This window comes from Photinus pyralis, unplaced genomic scaffold (assembly GCF_008802855.1).
Source record: "Photinus pyralis isolate 1611_PpyrPB1 unplaced genomic scaffold, Ppyr1.3 Ppyr1.4_LG9, whole genome shotgun sequence".
Taxonomy (NCBI): domain Eukaryota; kingdom Metazoa; phylum Arthropoda; class Insecta; order Coleoptera; family Lampyridae; genus Photinus; species Photinus pyralis.
In genome coordinates, this window is record NW_022170878.1 from 21,831,962 (window position 1) to 21,849,921 (window position 17,960).

At 34.6% G+C, this 17,960-nt stretch overlaps 1 protein-coding gene across 1 annotated transcript in view; it reads left to right on the forward strand.

Annotated features, from left to right (window-relative positions):
• LOC116180087 overlaps window positions 1-13,164 on the forward strand; it is a 98,757-nt gene extending 85,593 nt beyond the window's left edge. The window contains exons 2-3 of the mRNA XM_031499919.1: window positions 12,618-12,821; window positions 13,067-13,164. Coding sequence (XP_031355779.1) covers window positions 12,618-12,821; window positions 13,067-13,164 — 302 coding nt within the window. The remainder of the gene's footprint in view (window positions 1-12,617; window positions 12,822-13,066) is intronic.
• Window positions 13,165-17,960: the final 4,796 nt, after the last annotated feature.

Genomic DNA, 17,960 nt, shown 5'->3' on the forward strand with positions numbered 1-17,960 from the left:
GTTGGCTATGAGCAGCCTGTGTAGTCACTGCGTATGCCCACATAATTTTTACTATGCGCGAAATGTTTATCTTTACTAGAAGCGTCTGTGGTTAAAATTTCAAAGCAATATCTCCACAAATAAGAAAGTTGGCATTGCGCAGTCACTGCGCATGCCCACATAATGTTTACTATGTGCAAAATGTTTACCTTTACTAGAAGCGCCTGTGGTTAAAATTTCAAAGAAATATCTCCATAAATAAGAAATTTGGCATTGCGCAGTATGCCCACACATCACTGCGCATGCCCACACATTATTTTACTATGTGCGAAATGTTTGCCTTTACTAGAAGCGTCTGTGGTTAAAATTTCAAAGCAATATCTCCATAAATAAGAAAGTTGGCATTGCGCAGTCACTGCGCATGCCCACATAATTTGTACTATGCGCGAAATGTTTATCTTTACTAGAAGCGTCTGTGGTTAAAATTTCAAAGAAATATCCCCATAAATATGAAAGTTGGCATTGCGCAGTCTGCGCAAAATATGGAGTTAAAGGAAACTGATCGAATTGGGCAAATATAGACCATAACAGCTATCAATTAGCGAAAACCCGAAGTCTCTAGGTGGCTCAGGGGCCGAGATCTCGATGGAACGGACGGACGGACGGAAACACGAGCACATAAGCTTTACCTCAACTTCGTTGTGTTACGCTAAAAATAGTATATATACCACGGTAGAGAAGTCTATTATTGCCTTCGCGCCATCTTGGTGCTCAGGCAATAATACTGTACTTCTCTACCTTGATATATAATGTACTATTAATTACATCTCGGCAGTAAAAGGTTAAAATTCCCTTATGGGATTTTCTCTGCAGTTTTCTTACCCAGTCAGTTAAAGAAGTGAACTGGTTTTCTCTTGGGGTTTCCTACACTTGAAACTTTGAATTCATTTGTCATTGGACCGTTTTTCTCGAATGAAAAACCAGTAGGTATATGAAATCCTGTCGTTGATTGATTTAAAAATTACCACTCTTATACCAATTTCTCTTCATTTTTAATGACTTGAGGTTTCCGTAGGAAAGGGTTTTAAAGGTTAAAGCATATAACCGCTTTTTGGTGACCTTTAAGACTTTATGTATCTGATGAAATTATAATATATCTGGCAGTTTTGAATTAAACATTTTGTGTACCTCATTCAAGGAGAACGTGTTACGCCACTGGATATATACAGGGTGTAAATTGATTACGATAACATGGCTATCTTTGTTATTATTATACTTACAGATTCGGTTAAATTGGCAAAGTTGTGTAGTTTTTGATGCTGATGGATATTGCAATGCGATATTTTGATAAAAATAATTAGTTTCGTAGATAATTGGAAAAAAGTTAAAATCGCCATTTTTAAAAAGTTCAATTATTTTAGTAACAATGAGAGCAATCGAAAAAAGTTTCAAGTAAAAATGGATGCAGAAAATTTTTTTTTCAAAATGACGGTTTTCGAGATATTGACATCAACTTCCTTATTTTAAATAAACGCCATATTGGATTTTTATTGGGCCCCTTACTGTTTTTACTAATGATCCAGTAGATGACTATATCATCCTTTCATACTGCATTTGTATTTCTTATACAGAAAAGAGCAATAAGGATTTTGTTTGGACTCAACTTTAGACAATCGTGCAGAACCACATTTATTAAAGAAAATTCATTGACATTTCCCTCAATATATACCTATCTACGAACTTTTAAAATTTGTTAAAGTGAATATTGAAGATTTTCAAAGTTTCAACCATTCGTATTCTAGGAGATTTGGAAGTAATTTGTTATTAAATTCTCACAGAAAAGAACTCTTTAAATCAAATCCGTACTACATTGGAGCTATATTATTCAATAAATTACCGCAAAAGTATAAAGCTTTAAAATTTACTCATTCAAAATGCGTTTTACTCAATTAGAGGAATACATGGAGTATATATTCTAAGTATATACATTCCTACTAGGTGGTATGGTATATAGTTAGGGTTTAATTGTGTGACATGCCTTATATTACACAATAAATTGTAATCGACTGTGCGAATAAAGTAAGTTGAATTTGAATTTGAATTTACATCACTCGATAGAGAAAAAAATTACAAAACCAGTGATACTAAACACTTAGTATTTCATTTGGGAATCAACCTTACATTTTTGCCTCGAAGTTTACAATGTATTTCTTATGGCAATAATTCCATGGATTTTTTGTCTATCAAATGACGTAAAAATCCAATATGGCGTTCATTTAAAATAAGGAAGTTGATGTCAATATCTCGAAAACCGCCATTTTGAAAAAAATTTTCTACGTCCATTGAATTTATCCCATCGAATCTTGCAACTTTTATTTGAAACTTTTTTCGATAGCTCTCTTTGTTACATATTTGAACTTTTTAAAAAATGGCGATTTTCACTTTTTTCCAATTATCTACGAAACGAATTATTTTTTTCAAAATATTGAATCTGTAAGTATCAAAGATAGCCAAGTTATTCTACTCAATTTAAGACACCTTGTATAGTTGGCGGGAATCTAAAAAAATCAATTTGCTCGAGAACGGAAAATAAATTAGAGATAGAGAGATGAATGCGGCTCGCACGAAGTTGCATGAAAAAGGAAGGATTGTTTCGGTCGAGGACGAGAGACAAGCTTTTGGGTGTGTGTTATCGTTCCCGAAACTAGGGAAGCTTTCCGTTTTTTATTTGTAATTTTACCATAAAATAACCCAATTGTATTTGTATTATTTTCTGGTGATTTAAGAGGTGCTTAATATTACCTGTAAATTTTTGTCTAAGATTACGGAATATGAACAGCTAAGTTAGGGTCGTACTTAGGGGTAGCTTCGCTTATTTGCTATAAATTGGGTAAGATTAGGATTAATGAAGGTTGAAGATTAGTGTTTATACAATTTAGGGTGTATTGCAGATTTTATGTACGGAACTAGCTAATTCCGCACGTCTGTGCATTTTATGTTTTAAAACTCGCAGGAAGATGACTTTCAAAATCAATTACGATTTTATAATCAGCTTGTGCGATAGCAATCCGATTTTGTTTATTTTATATTTGTTGAATTTGATCTTTTATGGCCATATTTTTTTATTAATTAGATTATGCATTTGTTAAAAGAGATCATAATTGGTTTTCGAGCCAAACTGAAACGGGAAAACCATCAGGCCTCCTTAGAGTGATTAACACTAAAGTGATTTCTGAACTGACAGGGCATGCAAATGAGAATCATTCTCCCTGATTCGGTAAGAAGCAATTTAGGTTTCTTAAATGTGTTTTTCTCAAATCTGACCCCGTCGAAAGTGTTGGCAACCGTAAGAGAGCTCCGCAAGGAGTTTCAAATGTCCCTGATTGAGGTCCATAGATTTAAACAGTGTGCATTAGCCTCTCGATGTCCCAAAGCTCTAATTTTCCCAATGTTAGTGCGTTGTTAGGGTCAAACGATGTTTTGTAATATTTATTTTTCTCCCAATTAAATTCACGGTTTCCTACCGAAGTTTTAATTTGCCCCGTTTCTAGCCTCTAGCTGTCATCAACAGCACAACTCCTTATAGCTATAGTTATTCCATTACAAGCATCATGGTTTTCACCGATCTGCAATTGTTTAATCGCCTATTACGACACGCAGTGTCCTCTGCGGTAGGGGTATCGGTTCCGGGCCCTACACGGGTAAACTATCCAACTGACAAAACATAAACTATAGACAAAATACACTTAGTCTAATTAGAAAGCAAACCATGAAATAAAAACAATTTCAAATCCAAAACATCTGAAACGCAATACTTCCTCCCGTTACAATATAACACTTTATGAGGATCTGGATATTTCGAGGATTGAACCGAAGTAGCAAAAGGAGATTTATTTCTAACATTCAAATATAAAAGGGATACCCAAATATAACTGCTTTTTTAAATTTTTTGAAAGCGTTTGATGTTGAATGAAGGAAGCAAAGATTGTGTAAAGCAACTACGTAGATCAAAGGATTGCTATATTGCTTTGTCCCACCGCATGAAAATACGCGCATTCTCAAATGTATAATTTGCATTGAAGACCGTTGTTTTAGTGTTTTGTTAAAAAAGTTGGCTTAACGTAAAGATTCGAGAAATTTACAATGCATGAATTCTCTGTAACTGTAACCTAATCTGCATTTTTATTCAGAATCGAAGCTAAAATATGGAACACTGCAGTTACAGTAAGCTAATGTGCTATCTTCCCTTTCGGATTTAATAAAATATGCCGATTACCGTACGGTACCCATCATTCTACTTTATCCTTCAATTATTGGCGCACATTTGAAAGGGAAAGATATTTTATCTTATCGTCAATGCTGAACTTCGCGGTTATAATATCCCTATTACAAGACTTGGCGCGTGTAACGGTATAGCTTACCTAATCTTGTAAAATGCTCATATATAAAACGCGTTGAACGAACATTTCCACAGGTAACGAAGCAGTTTAAAAGAGCATGATCTTGATAAGAAGTATTTGTCAAATTCTCTTCTCACCTAAACCACGTAATACAAATGAATCGCAATTTCCCTGTACGTACATACTCCTCTGCCTTTAATATGAAAAGGACGAATAAAGGGTCAAATACCACGATGCTGTTCGTCCGGCATGGAATTTCAGCACGTCGCAAACGATCCGATCCTCAAAGGTTTAGAAATTATACGCCATACCTCCAAAAATTTATTTACGTCGCTCTAGATCTGAAGGCTAGGTCAACGTTTGTATGCGTGTTATGTGAAGTAGGAATGGTTCACAAAATGAGAGAGTTGTGACTTTAGTTCTGCCACATTAAAAAGAGTTCCTGACTAAATTTAAAACGTTTCACCCTTTCTGATGTCAAGGTGCTTTTGGTTGATCATGTATTAATTGGTTAGCGATAAGAATTTATGAACTGCAACGTGTTCGAGCCATCCACGTAAAATTTTTTCGTGAATATGACTTTTCTATTATGTGCTTTGTGCGATTTTCAAGCGAAGTTAATATGCCTTCGCTCAATTTTACTATAGAGAAAATTATTCGTATTCTGCTCTCTTGAGTGCAATAAAAAAAATCATGAATAAATAAATAAAAATATCACGTAGGTCGGAAACTTTGGAATGTTATTTATGAATGGTTATTCAACATTTTCAGCCCCCCTCCCCTCTGCTCTTGTCTCATACGCACAGGGCCCTGAAGGTCGAAAACATCCATCCCTAAACAACATCCCAAAGTTTCATTTTTCTATCTAAAGCCACCTGTCGACTGGACTAAAATTAATTTTTGCGGGTGGAACTGAGCTGCGTTTTCGAATCTAACTGCGACTGGGATTTCACCAACTTTTCACCTTTTAGAAAGAAGGTTTGCTTAAATTCTTCCGTAATTAACCTTTTAATTAACGATCTCGTTTTGGTAACCGCAAACTTAGAGAACAACTTACATAATATGGCGACTGATGCCTGCATTATTTATACGTTTTCTACTTTGCTATTTTTAATTGCAGAGTAGAAAACCGAAACGGATCCAACGCAAATCTCGGGACCACGTCCTCTTTTCAACCAATCGGAAAACCCTGATTCTTATTTACTATACATTTTCAGCTCGGTCAAAGAGAACCACTGAAGTCATCGTTGATAACTTGGTAAAAATCCACGCATTGTAAATGAGCACGGTTATCGGTAATATACTGACTGGCGTCTGAGGTCCGTATCAAGCGGTACATATGCAATTTAATTTCATTTCAAATGCGAGATATTTCAATATTACCATTCATTTTCTTTTGCTACATGTTATCTGCATACCAGAGAAACTTCTAATTAACTTCAACGATATTCCAATGCCAGAAAAGGATCCGCTTTTACGTTTAGTTTTAATTAGACACGGCACTTAGTCGAGGCAAGCTTATTGTTGTAGTACTCTTTCGTTTTTCATGCATAGTAATGTAGGGGATGTTGCTATGTCAAGCAAAACGTTTAAGTACATTTTTAAAATGAATTTCGGAGTATTCTGTTTTGAATTCTCTTCTAACATGATCTTTATGAATATTTATTTCATGCGGGTATTGGGGTGAAACAAAGTGATAAAGAAATCGACAAATGTGTTTTAACCAACGTCTCGCCGTAGGGGAATTATCAATAAACTTTGATAGAATTTCAGTACCGAAACTTTTCTATATAACAACAACTATACCAATTTTTATTATTTCAAGCACTTTCATAACCATTCCCGTATGGAATTTGGAAGTCCCGGGTTCGGTCTTTCATATTTCAGTTCAATTTGTCTATTCTAAGGATTCTATAGATATATTGTCACAACAGTTCACTTCGTCACAACTTACCAATGGGGTTGAGCGTCACTCAATTTCTATCTTAACTCTCCCCGTATGAAATTGAGGCAACACGAGGGTAGTACAAGTAACAATGAAGTCAAATTAATGAAAGCAAATAATTGTTTATTCCAAATAACTTCAAACACGTTAATTATACAAAAATCCTCGTATATTCGTATATTCCCATCAAACGCACAATTAACTTTCCCCAAAAGAAGGAATCCCAAGTCAGTAATGCTCGATTAAACTAACTAGTGAATCTGAAAACAATTTTCCACAAATAACTTAATACTCCCAGAAAAAAATCCCACGTATAGGATCAAGTATAAGTACTTAAAACGCATGAGGCAACTGTTATTTTGAATAAAACTGGCTTTTGACGCCAAAAAGTGAGCTCAGTTCTCACATCCAATCCTTAAAACAATAAAAGAAAACCTCTCAAGCCGCAGGGCTCGGTATATAATTAGTTGACTAATGCCTGAAAGGCCTCGCTCTACTCGTAATCTGCGTTTATGCCGGGTACGACAATTAATTGGCCACCTCCTTCAGAAGGAAGTGGTGCTCTCCAACAATATTCGCTTTCCAACTCGATCTTAACTGAGATGGCAAAGATACTGAGCATATTACTTAAATATACTAGCATCCCATGTAGAAACACAACATTGACTCAATATTTTTTTTCGACATTGCAATATTCTATAAATATTGTACTAAATATTGACACAATATTTAATGTTGACATTTTTTATATTGTATAAATATTGCTGTACAATATTGTGTTCAACTTGTACTTTCAATATTTACTACACAATGTTGGCACAATATTTGGTATCCAATATTCTTGCAACATTAACGTACCTAATTTGTGTTTGAAGAATTTTGTGTTACGTAATAAAAATAAACGTTCTTGCAATTTTAGTAGCGCAGAAAAATCAGATTAGTTAGGTATATTCAATTGTTACACATCTAAGAGACAGGGAATAATATAACGAAAGTTCGATCTAGCGAACGAAATATGTTGATTTCTATTACAGTGAGCCCATAGTTTTTCCTGTCCCCGATTCTCTTGAAGTCCTTTAACTTTTGTTTCTAATTGAGTACCCGTACACCAAATTTCAACACAATCGGCCACTTTTAAAAAGAGTTATAGCGTAAACGGACGGATGGACGGACGGACGGACCAAAATTAAAAGCTATAGAAAATATCTGAGGATCTTAACTAAGAGTTATAGCAAACGCACAGACGAACGTGCAAACTAAAGGACGGACAAAAATACGAAGTAAAGGATCTGATTCTTAATCAACATACCTGATCTCTTAAAGTGCGTTTCATCCGCTGTTAGCTATGTATTTAGTACTTAATTCATTTATTTTGAATAAATTTAAAAGTTGTATTTAAATTCAAACTTGTTACAAAAAGTTTCTGTTTATATGATGCAAAAAAAATTAAAGTATGCCCAGCGGTAGGTATCTATAACCGACAATTTTAATTCATTTTTATCACAATTAACGTATATATTTTCCATGATATTTTCTGATATACAGAAGTCAATAAATTATTCATTGTCGAAAATTATTAGTTTTTAGCGCTGTTTTATTTAATAAATATTTATTTTTGAATATCTGTTGAATGTCAGTTAAATAATTTGAGAACCACATATTCTTATTGCCGTGCGAACGATATTGCTCAATATTACAAGTAATAACTTTTTCATGTATTGCATTTCCAATATCTGACCAATCTAGGTTAAATGTTCCAAGAACAATATCTTATTAATGATGTTAGAACAATATATGCACAATATTCAAAATAATTATTTGTCCGTTTATTGAAATTACAATATTTGTTCAATGTTGGCTAAATGTTGTAAGTATAATATCTTGTAAATGTTGTAACAACGATATTTGAACAATATTCAAATTAATTATTTTTTCGTTTAATGAAACTACAATATTTGTGCAATATTGGCTACATATTGTAAGTATAATATCTTCTAGATGATGTAAGAACGATATTTGCACAATATTCAAAATAATTATTTTTTCGTTTATTGAAATTACAATATTTGCTCAATGTTGGCTAAATGTTGTAAGTACAATATCTTTTAAATAATGTAACAACGATATTTGCACAATATTCAAAATAATTATTTTTTCGTTTATTGAAATTACAATATTTGTTCAATGCCGGCTAAATGTTGTAAGTACAATATCTTCTAAATAATATAACAACGATATTTGCACAATATTCATGATCATGATTTTTACTTTCATTGGAATTACAATATCCATACAATATTATATAAATATAAATTGTACAATATTTAATGGCAAATATTCAGACGATATCGTGGCAATATTGAATTTCACTGACAAATATTCAAATATTGGTACGACATAAAAACGTGTTAAACACAATATTCATTTCTACATGGGATGTAACTGTGAAGGGACAAAAAGTTAACAACTAGGAGGCTAAACCGCTCCTTTTTTTAAAATTTTTTACATTTCTTTTAAATAGTTTGATTTTTAAAACGTCGTACATCTAAAATAAAACTTATGTATCCTTATCGGAGAAATTATTTGGCTTTATGTAGCGATAAATTTATTACGAGCAAGTTTTTCCCGATTACTTTTGAAACTTACACATACGATTCCGGACTTTTAAAAAAAGTCAGTGTCCCGTTTTTGATAAAGTGATGCTAATTAAAAATCTTGTAACCCGATCAGCCATCATAATCATTGGTTAACCTCATCCAGCAAGTCGTTGGATTACCCAGTTTGTGTGTGAAAGTAAGTTAAACTGTCGGCTCTATGTAAAGTGTATTCCCATTGTCCGGACCTGTTAATTTGAAATATTAATTTGACTAATCCGTGAATACTGATTTTCTCTTGAGATCTCTTGAATTGTTTCGTTTTTTTTATTTGTGCGTTTTGCAAACGAGTTGTGTTTGTTATAAAAAAAAGCGTTGTTAACCTTAACTTTTTGCAGATTGTTGTATTTGATTTTTTTGTCATGATATATCTTTTCTTGTTATTAATCAATTGTGTGTCAATTTGAATCCTTATTGGAGATACAGGTAAAGTTTAATTCTTACTGTTTGATTTTACACATTTCTTTTAATCCGACTATTAATTTTGTATAAATTTTTAAGTTTCGGGCAGGACTTCCGAGTTAAATTCACAGCTCAAAGAGTGCAATGTCCCAATTTACATAATAATTTAGGAAAAGCATCGTAGAATTAATATAAAAATTAACGTTTTAATTAAGTGTCTGGCTTACTTATAGTTATTAGCTACAGTTCCTACTAAATTCTGGGATACAACCTAGTCGCGTACAGTTAAAAAATCCTTTATCAACGATGTACATTTATATTTGTATATTGCTATTTCTATTTGGTAGGTAACAGAATGAACACAGACCAGATTTTCATTTCTAGAAGAAAATAATACAAAAAATTCTCCGCTAGTCGAAACGTTCGCATTTCCATCCCTTAACTTTCCAAATGTTACTCTCTTAAGAAAAAAAACTCATTTTTATGCCTTTTAAGTTCGAAGAAATATCCCCTTGCATATTCATGGAACTTCCATTATTGTGACGGATAAAATTGAGAACGTCGCGAGCTTAGTCTACGAGAAAAGAAATGGAATATTTTTGTAAAATAATTTGCATTTTCCTTTCACGGCTACAAATCGTGTTAATAACTTTGGAATGTGTCTACTGAAAAATCGATCGTTACGCGATAGATTATTTATAAGAGATTCATGTACTCGTATTTTACTGTTGGCCTGTCGTATGTAAGGTATGTGGAAATTGTTTTTCCAAAGTATTTACCATGCTATGTATTTTATACTTCTATTTAATTAAATTTGAATAATCGTTGAACTTCTACTAAAAAAAAACATCACGCCCCTCCTTATATATTATATGGGCGACAACTAAACTACTATAGGGGCTCGTATTTTAAAACGGCTTCAGATAAAAAATTGAAATTATAACGAAAGGACTGAAAAATGAGCATATTTTAAGGACTTTGTGCTTCCGAATGTTCTCAAATGCTCTGGAACAAAACGCGTCATATTTCCCGGAAAGATTACGTCACATCCGCCTTCGTTCTTTATCGGCGATAACTAATCTTTCATGGCGCCTCGATGTCTACCGGGATTTCTGCAATATATTAAGGCTATAAAAATTTTTAAATGCACCAACAATATTTGTCACCGAAACGTGATCTCCTTGGTTGATAATTAACGGCCCCCAGCATTCGTATTCTCAAGAGAACTAGAGAAATAAAGAGCAAGAATTTAATAAAAACTTTTCAAGAGCATTTTAACTGCCCTTAATCCCACTAAACTCACTGGCTACATAGAAATTACTGCCGATTTTTTGTAACATACCTCAATCCACATACCCGAACATATTGACGGCATTACAAGTGTACAGAATTTCCCCTTATAACGGTAATTGAATGTTACCTTTCAAGATTCAAGACAGAATCCACATAAAAAATTAGATAAAGTCTACATTTACTTTCACATGACATACATAATACGACCGTGGACAATAGTCCAGATACGAAACCTAGACAGCGATTAAACATCCCGCGGTTGATTAGTCGCCTCTTACGACATGCAGTGTCTCTGCAGTAGGGTTATTCTTTCCCGACCCTACACGGGTATGACAAATTACTAAATGGATTAAGGAATAGTGTTCAACTAAGAATAACATAATCATCTCTGAGTTTAAGTTGCACTTTCCCCATCACGACGCTAAAATTGAGATGATTGTCGGTAGCAACTAAAATGGAAGAATTTAATCTCTGAAAAGCAACGGAGAACAGGCATAAGTTACACAGTAATGGTTATTACTTAGAGATACCAAAATCCAACTATTGTTTCGACAATTACTAGAGGCGATTTTTTGTACAGAGAAAAATTCTGTTTACGAACATACTGTTATTTACTTTTTATACATGATTTTTAGGAGTATTTGCTATTCAGAACCAGAGTTTGCATTTTGTGGAAGACAGAACTGGAATTTAACTACAAGCACAAAAATGTAAGAGTAAATGAAACGCGCTTGTTTGGTTTTATTACACAACAATGACCTTATTCTCATATTCCAAATTTTAGAATACAGTAAATTGAAAATAAATTGAATCAACAAAAACAAATACACTTTTTCTTTAAGATTATACAGTGCGTTCGAGATGAGAGGGTCACCTCAATATCTCTTTTATTTGGCGAGATACGAACAATTTGTTTTATATGTCATTGGTCTGTAGGTAAGTATATGAAAAATTAGGTACTAAACCCTCTGTAAAATATACTTTTGAGATCATGAATTTTTAAAATATTCCAATAACGATCCTTACTATTAAAATTGAGTAGTTTTGTGTAAGCTGTAGGTTCCTATTGGTGTAAGAATTTTTAAAGCATACCTTACTGCAACTTAAATCAGTACATGATTGGGCTTTTTTTAGTTACCCAAAAATAATTTCTTGTGTAATTTTCAATAAATCGTGGGTTGTAAAAATAATCTAAAAACTGACACAACGATCCCCTAGGGCCTAGTTCACAATAATCATGCTAATAAGGGGTGAAGACGATAGAATACAAATAAAATTTGCAATTTAATTGTTAGAATAAATGTAATAATTATTTGGAACTGGTGCACGGTTTCGACTATACATTCTTCGACTTTTGCACACCCTATAATTTAAAACTAACCAGATTGCGAAAATAGCTTATTATTGAATTTCTTCTATTTTTTAAAATAGGCACTTTATTTGTTAACCCACACGCCAGACCTCTGCATTATTCCATCCTTCGAGTATAAGTGACGTACCATTTCAGCACTTTGATATTTGTTTAGCAAACTTAGATAGAGATGTTGTCATTTCGAGTTTAGATCCCTTTTCCTAAAGGGGCGAAATCACGCTAGGTGATAAAACCGACCTCTGGGTCATTATGTATACAAGTTAAGGGGTGGCAAACTATTTCAAATGAATAATTAAAGGGAGTTGTAGAAATTATCAAGCCTCGTGAGAAGTTGCAAACAATTAAATAACGGGACAGTTTCTAGACAGAGGGCTAAACTTGCAATAAGTGGAAATGGATTGAACCTGCAGACATTACTCAAAGTCCGCATTGATCCGTTACTTTTGCAAGTGCAGACGACGGTAAAGCTTAAATTTTGTGACTTCGAGCAAGCAAAGGGAACGAATTCGTAATCCATTTTGTTCTTGCTGAATGCTTTACATTTTTATTTCCACTGGTAAATTTCGTTTCAGAAAGCCGACCCGCTCGCAAGGATTACAACAAGCTCGCAGGTGAAGAGATTAGCGTAGCGTCGTCAAAGGAGGAGCAGCTGGATAACGAATCGGTGTGCCGGAAAAATTGCGCGCAAAATGAGCATCACGATACGGACACGGATTCCAGTTTTACCGACTTCGAAATCGACGAAAGGGATGACTTTTCTGATGACTCCGATTATGGTAAGTGCTTATTTATTCATCATGGGCAGAGCCTGTGTGCTCTGAATGTCTCAGTACCTGCCTAGAAAAATAATTTGGAAATTTATCAGTGCCAGGTTGAATTTAGGAGCGTGATGAATTGATTCAATCTTTTATCCTTATACTCCTATCCCTTAAAATTACGTGTCATTACATTGTGTTTGGTTATTCTAGCATTAATCTACTTATACTATGGTCGGACGTGTACGTCTAACGTTTATATTTAGCAAATGTTGCCATGCTCAGGGAAAAATACCGCAATGCATGTTACGATGCTCGTCGCATGTGTAAATGTAATTCAAGAACGCTTCAGTTGACAGGATAATATGAAACTTCGTAACAGCGCACAGATAGGTCATGTTATGTGATGTACCTGGGAGTAACAGCGTCACATGTGCGCATTATATACTTGTTATTTACAAAGCGAAATTCAAAAGTTCAATTAAATGTTCGGAAAATGTCACGATTATATTATAAAAGTTGGAGAAAGAAAATCAACGATGTAGATCGTTCATGCGAAAATTAAATCGTATTTCGAGATTTTTCACTTATAATTGCACAAGAGGTTTGTATTTTACCGAGTAAATTTGGGTTGTTTAGGTAATGAAAATCTGTTGCCTAGCAATTAGACGAGAAAAACTGTCAACTAATAAAAATGCGACACCGCAGGTGGAGCATTTTTAGGTTGACAGTTTTTCGAGTTAAATTGCAAAAAGGCAACAGATTTGAATTGCAACAACACAATTTTACTCGGTTTAAATACAACCCTCGAGTGTAATTCGGCAGGACAATTTAACGAACAAGAAATTCACATAACTAATCAATTACTGACAGACGTCAAACTAGTCATATGGGAAAGGATAATGCGATAATTGGTTCGGAAATGAATAAGTGAAAAAACCACTAGTGCATTTGTCGCTGGAAAAATTGCAGGTAACTTTTGCCGCTGTCAAAGTGACAATTTCACTGCGGCTTATGCGATTTTTTATACATGAGTTGAATTGTCAAATGCGAAAAATGTGAATAACTTGGCCGTCCGATTTCGTAAGTTATTCATACTTGTTTCTGCACTACTATTTCATCTGAGCATGTGATTAAATCGATAAGAGTAATTTATTTCAGGAACTAACGAAATAACTGAGCAAAAATGTGTACTACAGCAGAATTCCAAAAGTGTAAAAGAATTTCAGAATTCCAAAAAAAATTCTATCAGACTTTCAAAAGACTGGAAACTGCAAAATAATTCGATTGAATTCCAAAAACTTTCATAGATTTTCAAGGAATTTCATTGACTTCCAAAGAAACCAGTGATTCCAAAAAGAAATCCAGTGAATTCCAGTGGGAATAAAGTTGATATTAATGAACCGGGTGACCCAATAAGACTGTTCCTCGGCCATATCTCGGGAACCGTTCGCCGTACGAATTAGGGGTAAAAAAATTATTGGGTAAATCAGTTAGTGTTGCCGCGAGACGAGACGAGACGAGACTTTCGAAAGTCTCGTCTCGTCTCGTTACCTCGAGACGAGACCAAGTCTGAGTCTCGTCTCGTCCTGGTTCAGTCTCGTCTCGTCTCGTCTCGTCTCGTCTCGTCTCGTCTCGTCTCGTCTAGTCTCGTTTGGTCTCGCCTGGTCTCGAGACACTATCCAAATATAGTGTATGTAGGTAGAGCAATGAGCATATGGCATATAAAAGACCACGAACTACGAAGGCATGACAAGTAAATAATAGGAGTAATATAGTAGGTACGAGAGCCGGACGCATGGAACCAGTAGTGATAAGCTAACAAGATGAAATCTTTGTTAGGTACTGGATTCCTTGCAACTTGAATAACACAAAATGAGTTTTCTGCCAGCCTTTTTCTGGCCGGAATGTTATTAAAAATAGGCACTTCCGGTGAATTTTTTTCCGCAAATTAAACCAAAAACCAAACCACCTGAAATTGATAACCGTAGGTTGAGGGCGATGGGTTTTAAGGAATAATTCTTTTCTACCGAGTTTTGTCCAGCCGGAAATAGCGGCAGAAGCGGATTAATTGAACTGTTTTTTTGTGAATTGCTATACTCATAACACAACAACTGGAGGCCTCAAGATGGCCTCCGTGTCCGTGGGCACAATTAAACAAGATATGTACGAAGAATCGCATACGATTTTCAGGGAATTTTTTGACAGCTCGTAATCGGAAACACGACTTCTAATCCGCAGTGATCCTTGAACTCATAGAAATCGATTCGCAAAAGTTTATCTTTTTTTGTTCTCGATTTAGACTATTCCGCTAAAACAGTACAAATAAATACAAACAAATCCGAGACCAAACGAGAGTCTTTTTTTGTTCTCGATTTAGACTATTCCGCTAAAACAGTACAAATAAATACAAACAAATCCGAGACCAAACGAGAGTCTCGGCGAGACTCTCGACGAGACTCATGCTTAGTCTCGTCTCGTCGAGACGAGACGAGACGAGACTGAACCTCGGTCTCGTCTCGAAAATTCGAGACGAGACGAGACGAGAGTCTCGTCTCGGCGGCATCACTAAAATCAGTCATGAAGAATCGCTGGAAAATAGTTTCAAGTTCTAAAGGTACCTTTACACTATCATACTTCTCATGTGATTTGTCATATGATAAGTAACAAGCATTTAGATTAGTGTTTACACTACACTATTTTTGGTATTATGGCTGTCATAAGACAAATCATAAGGAAATAAAACGTAAATCGTGGAATAGGGATGTTTCTATTTCTGCATGACAAATGACATGGCTTATTTTAAATATCCAAGTGATCCCGCCCTTTTATGGTTACTTTTCGCATTTTGCTGTTGTAGGTACTTATCTGAAAAAGCTGAATACTTGAGTAAACCAGTAAACTTTTGATTATATCATTGATTATAGGTGTGTATAATCAATGATTATATAGGTATATTAGTTACTAATGAAAGAATAAATTACATAAACAATAAATCGAGCAATAAATATTTACGAGTATATTGGTATTTGGTTGTCTGGTTGTAGTGGTGTTTTCAGACACACATTGTCAAATAGTATCTTGATTGGTAATTAACCCTTCAAATGTTTGGGGTAATCTTTCAAATAAGGGTACACTCATCCTTAATGTCGACCAAGGGGACGACTCTGTTTGCTTTGCTAATGAAAGGCATAACGCAGAAATTATTTTTAAAATAATTGTTAAACTTTTTTGTTAAAAATGTACTATGATTTTTGAGGCACTTTAGAAGTTCATCTATTTGTGCTATACAGGTGATTTTTTTGAGTTCTAAGTTAGCCTGAAGGTACTTTTTTGTTAAATATTGTGATAATTAGCGATTTATTTTAATACAGAAGTTAACCGCACAAAATTGCTTATTTGCCAATTTATTTAAAATTCTGCGGGATCCCGCAACCACCGGGTTCCCGCGGGATTAACATCTAACGATCCCGCAAATACCGGAATTGAGATTTTGCTGCGGGATTACATTCCCTAGCTGTAACTTTTGAACTAGTAGCCCAATCTTGGAACTGTTTGAAATTATGGATTCTACAGGCCACGTTCTATAAGAAAAATTTTTTTCCGGGTCGATCTGAGACAATTTTTTTCGGGGCAAAGAAGGCAGTGTATAACCTTCCTTTTTTCCAAAAATCGACTGCACTAAAAAATTTCTCGGTAAAACACTTTTTCTTATTAATTTTGGTGCGTAGAATCCAAAACAATTCGTACTTTTTCGATCAGACCTCAATCAAATGTTATACACTAGAAACCAATTTCGAAAGAAAATTCAAAGGACTCTAACTTTTGAACTAGTAGCCCAATCTTGAAACTGTTTGAAATTATGGATTCTACAGGCCACGTTCTATAAGAAAAAGTTTTTTTCCGGTCGTTCTGAGACAATTTTTTTTGCGGCCTCAAAAAAAGGCAGTGTATAATCTTCCTTTTTTCCAAAAATCGACTGCACCAAAATTTCTCGAGAAAACACTTTTTCTTATTAATTTTGGTGCGTAGAATCCAAAACAATTCGTACTTTTTCGATTAGACTTCTCAATCAAAAGCTATAGACTAGAAACCAATTTCGAAAGAAAATTCAAAGGGCTGTAACTTTTGAACTAGTAGCCCAATCTTGGAACTGTTTGAAATTATGGATTCTACAGGCCACGTTCTATAAGAAAATTTTTTTTCCGGGTCGATCTGAGACAATTTTCTTTTCGGGGCAAAAAAAAGGCAGTGTATTATAACCTTCCTTTTTTCCAAAAATCGACTGCACCAAAATTTCTCGGTAAAACACTTTTTCTTATTAATTTTGGTGCGTAGAATCCAAAACAATTCGTAATTTTTCGATCAGACTTTTCAATCAAAAGTTATAGACTAGAAACCAATTTCGAAAGAAAATTCAAAGGGCTGTAACTTTTGAACTAGTAGCCCAATCTTGGAACTTGGAACATTCTTGAAGGAAGACTCTAAAAGACCACGACAGTTGCAGGTTCTGAAAGCCTCTAAAGGATGTTGGAGTATCTTTGAGGCCCTTGAAAATGTTTGGAGGCCCATGGAAAATCTTATAGGAGAAACTCAAGATTCCAATATTAAATACTTAAAAGTCTTCAAGGCTGTAAGAACTCTTGAGATCCTTAAAGAAAGTTGGGTGCTCTATTTCAGTCCCTTTCCCTGTCCGTCTGTCTGTCCGTTACAGTTTTCAATATATTGAGTTACACCCAAGTCAGGAAAAATCTTGACGACTATTTAATTGTGCGCATGTGCTGTAACGAAGCACCCGATTTCCGCCTTGAAGTTCATACCCGAAGTTATGACCACACCGTATATTTGTAGAGTCAACCAGCTCTGTTGAATGCTCGGTATAAAGAGGCACTTCGTTACGAAAGTGTTCTGCGGAAAGTATTTGGGTTGGGTCTATGAGTTAAAGGTAGAGGTAACTGATTTAATTTCTAGAGTTGTGTTTCAGCCACCGTTACCGTAATCAACGCTGCAATTAAGCAATCGTTCTCGTCCAGATATTTCAGTGAGTTTTGTTGCGTCCGAAAGCTTTTGTCATTTAGAAGAAGGGGCAAATTAATATTTTAGAATTTAATTAACTTGAATTTGAACACCGGTTCCGTATTTTTCCGACGTCAGGAAAAG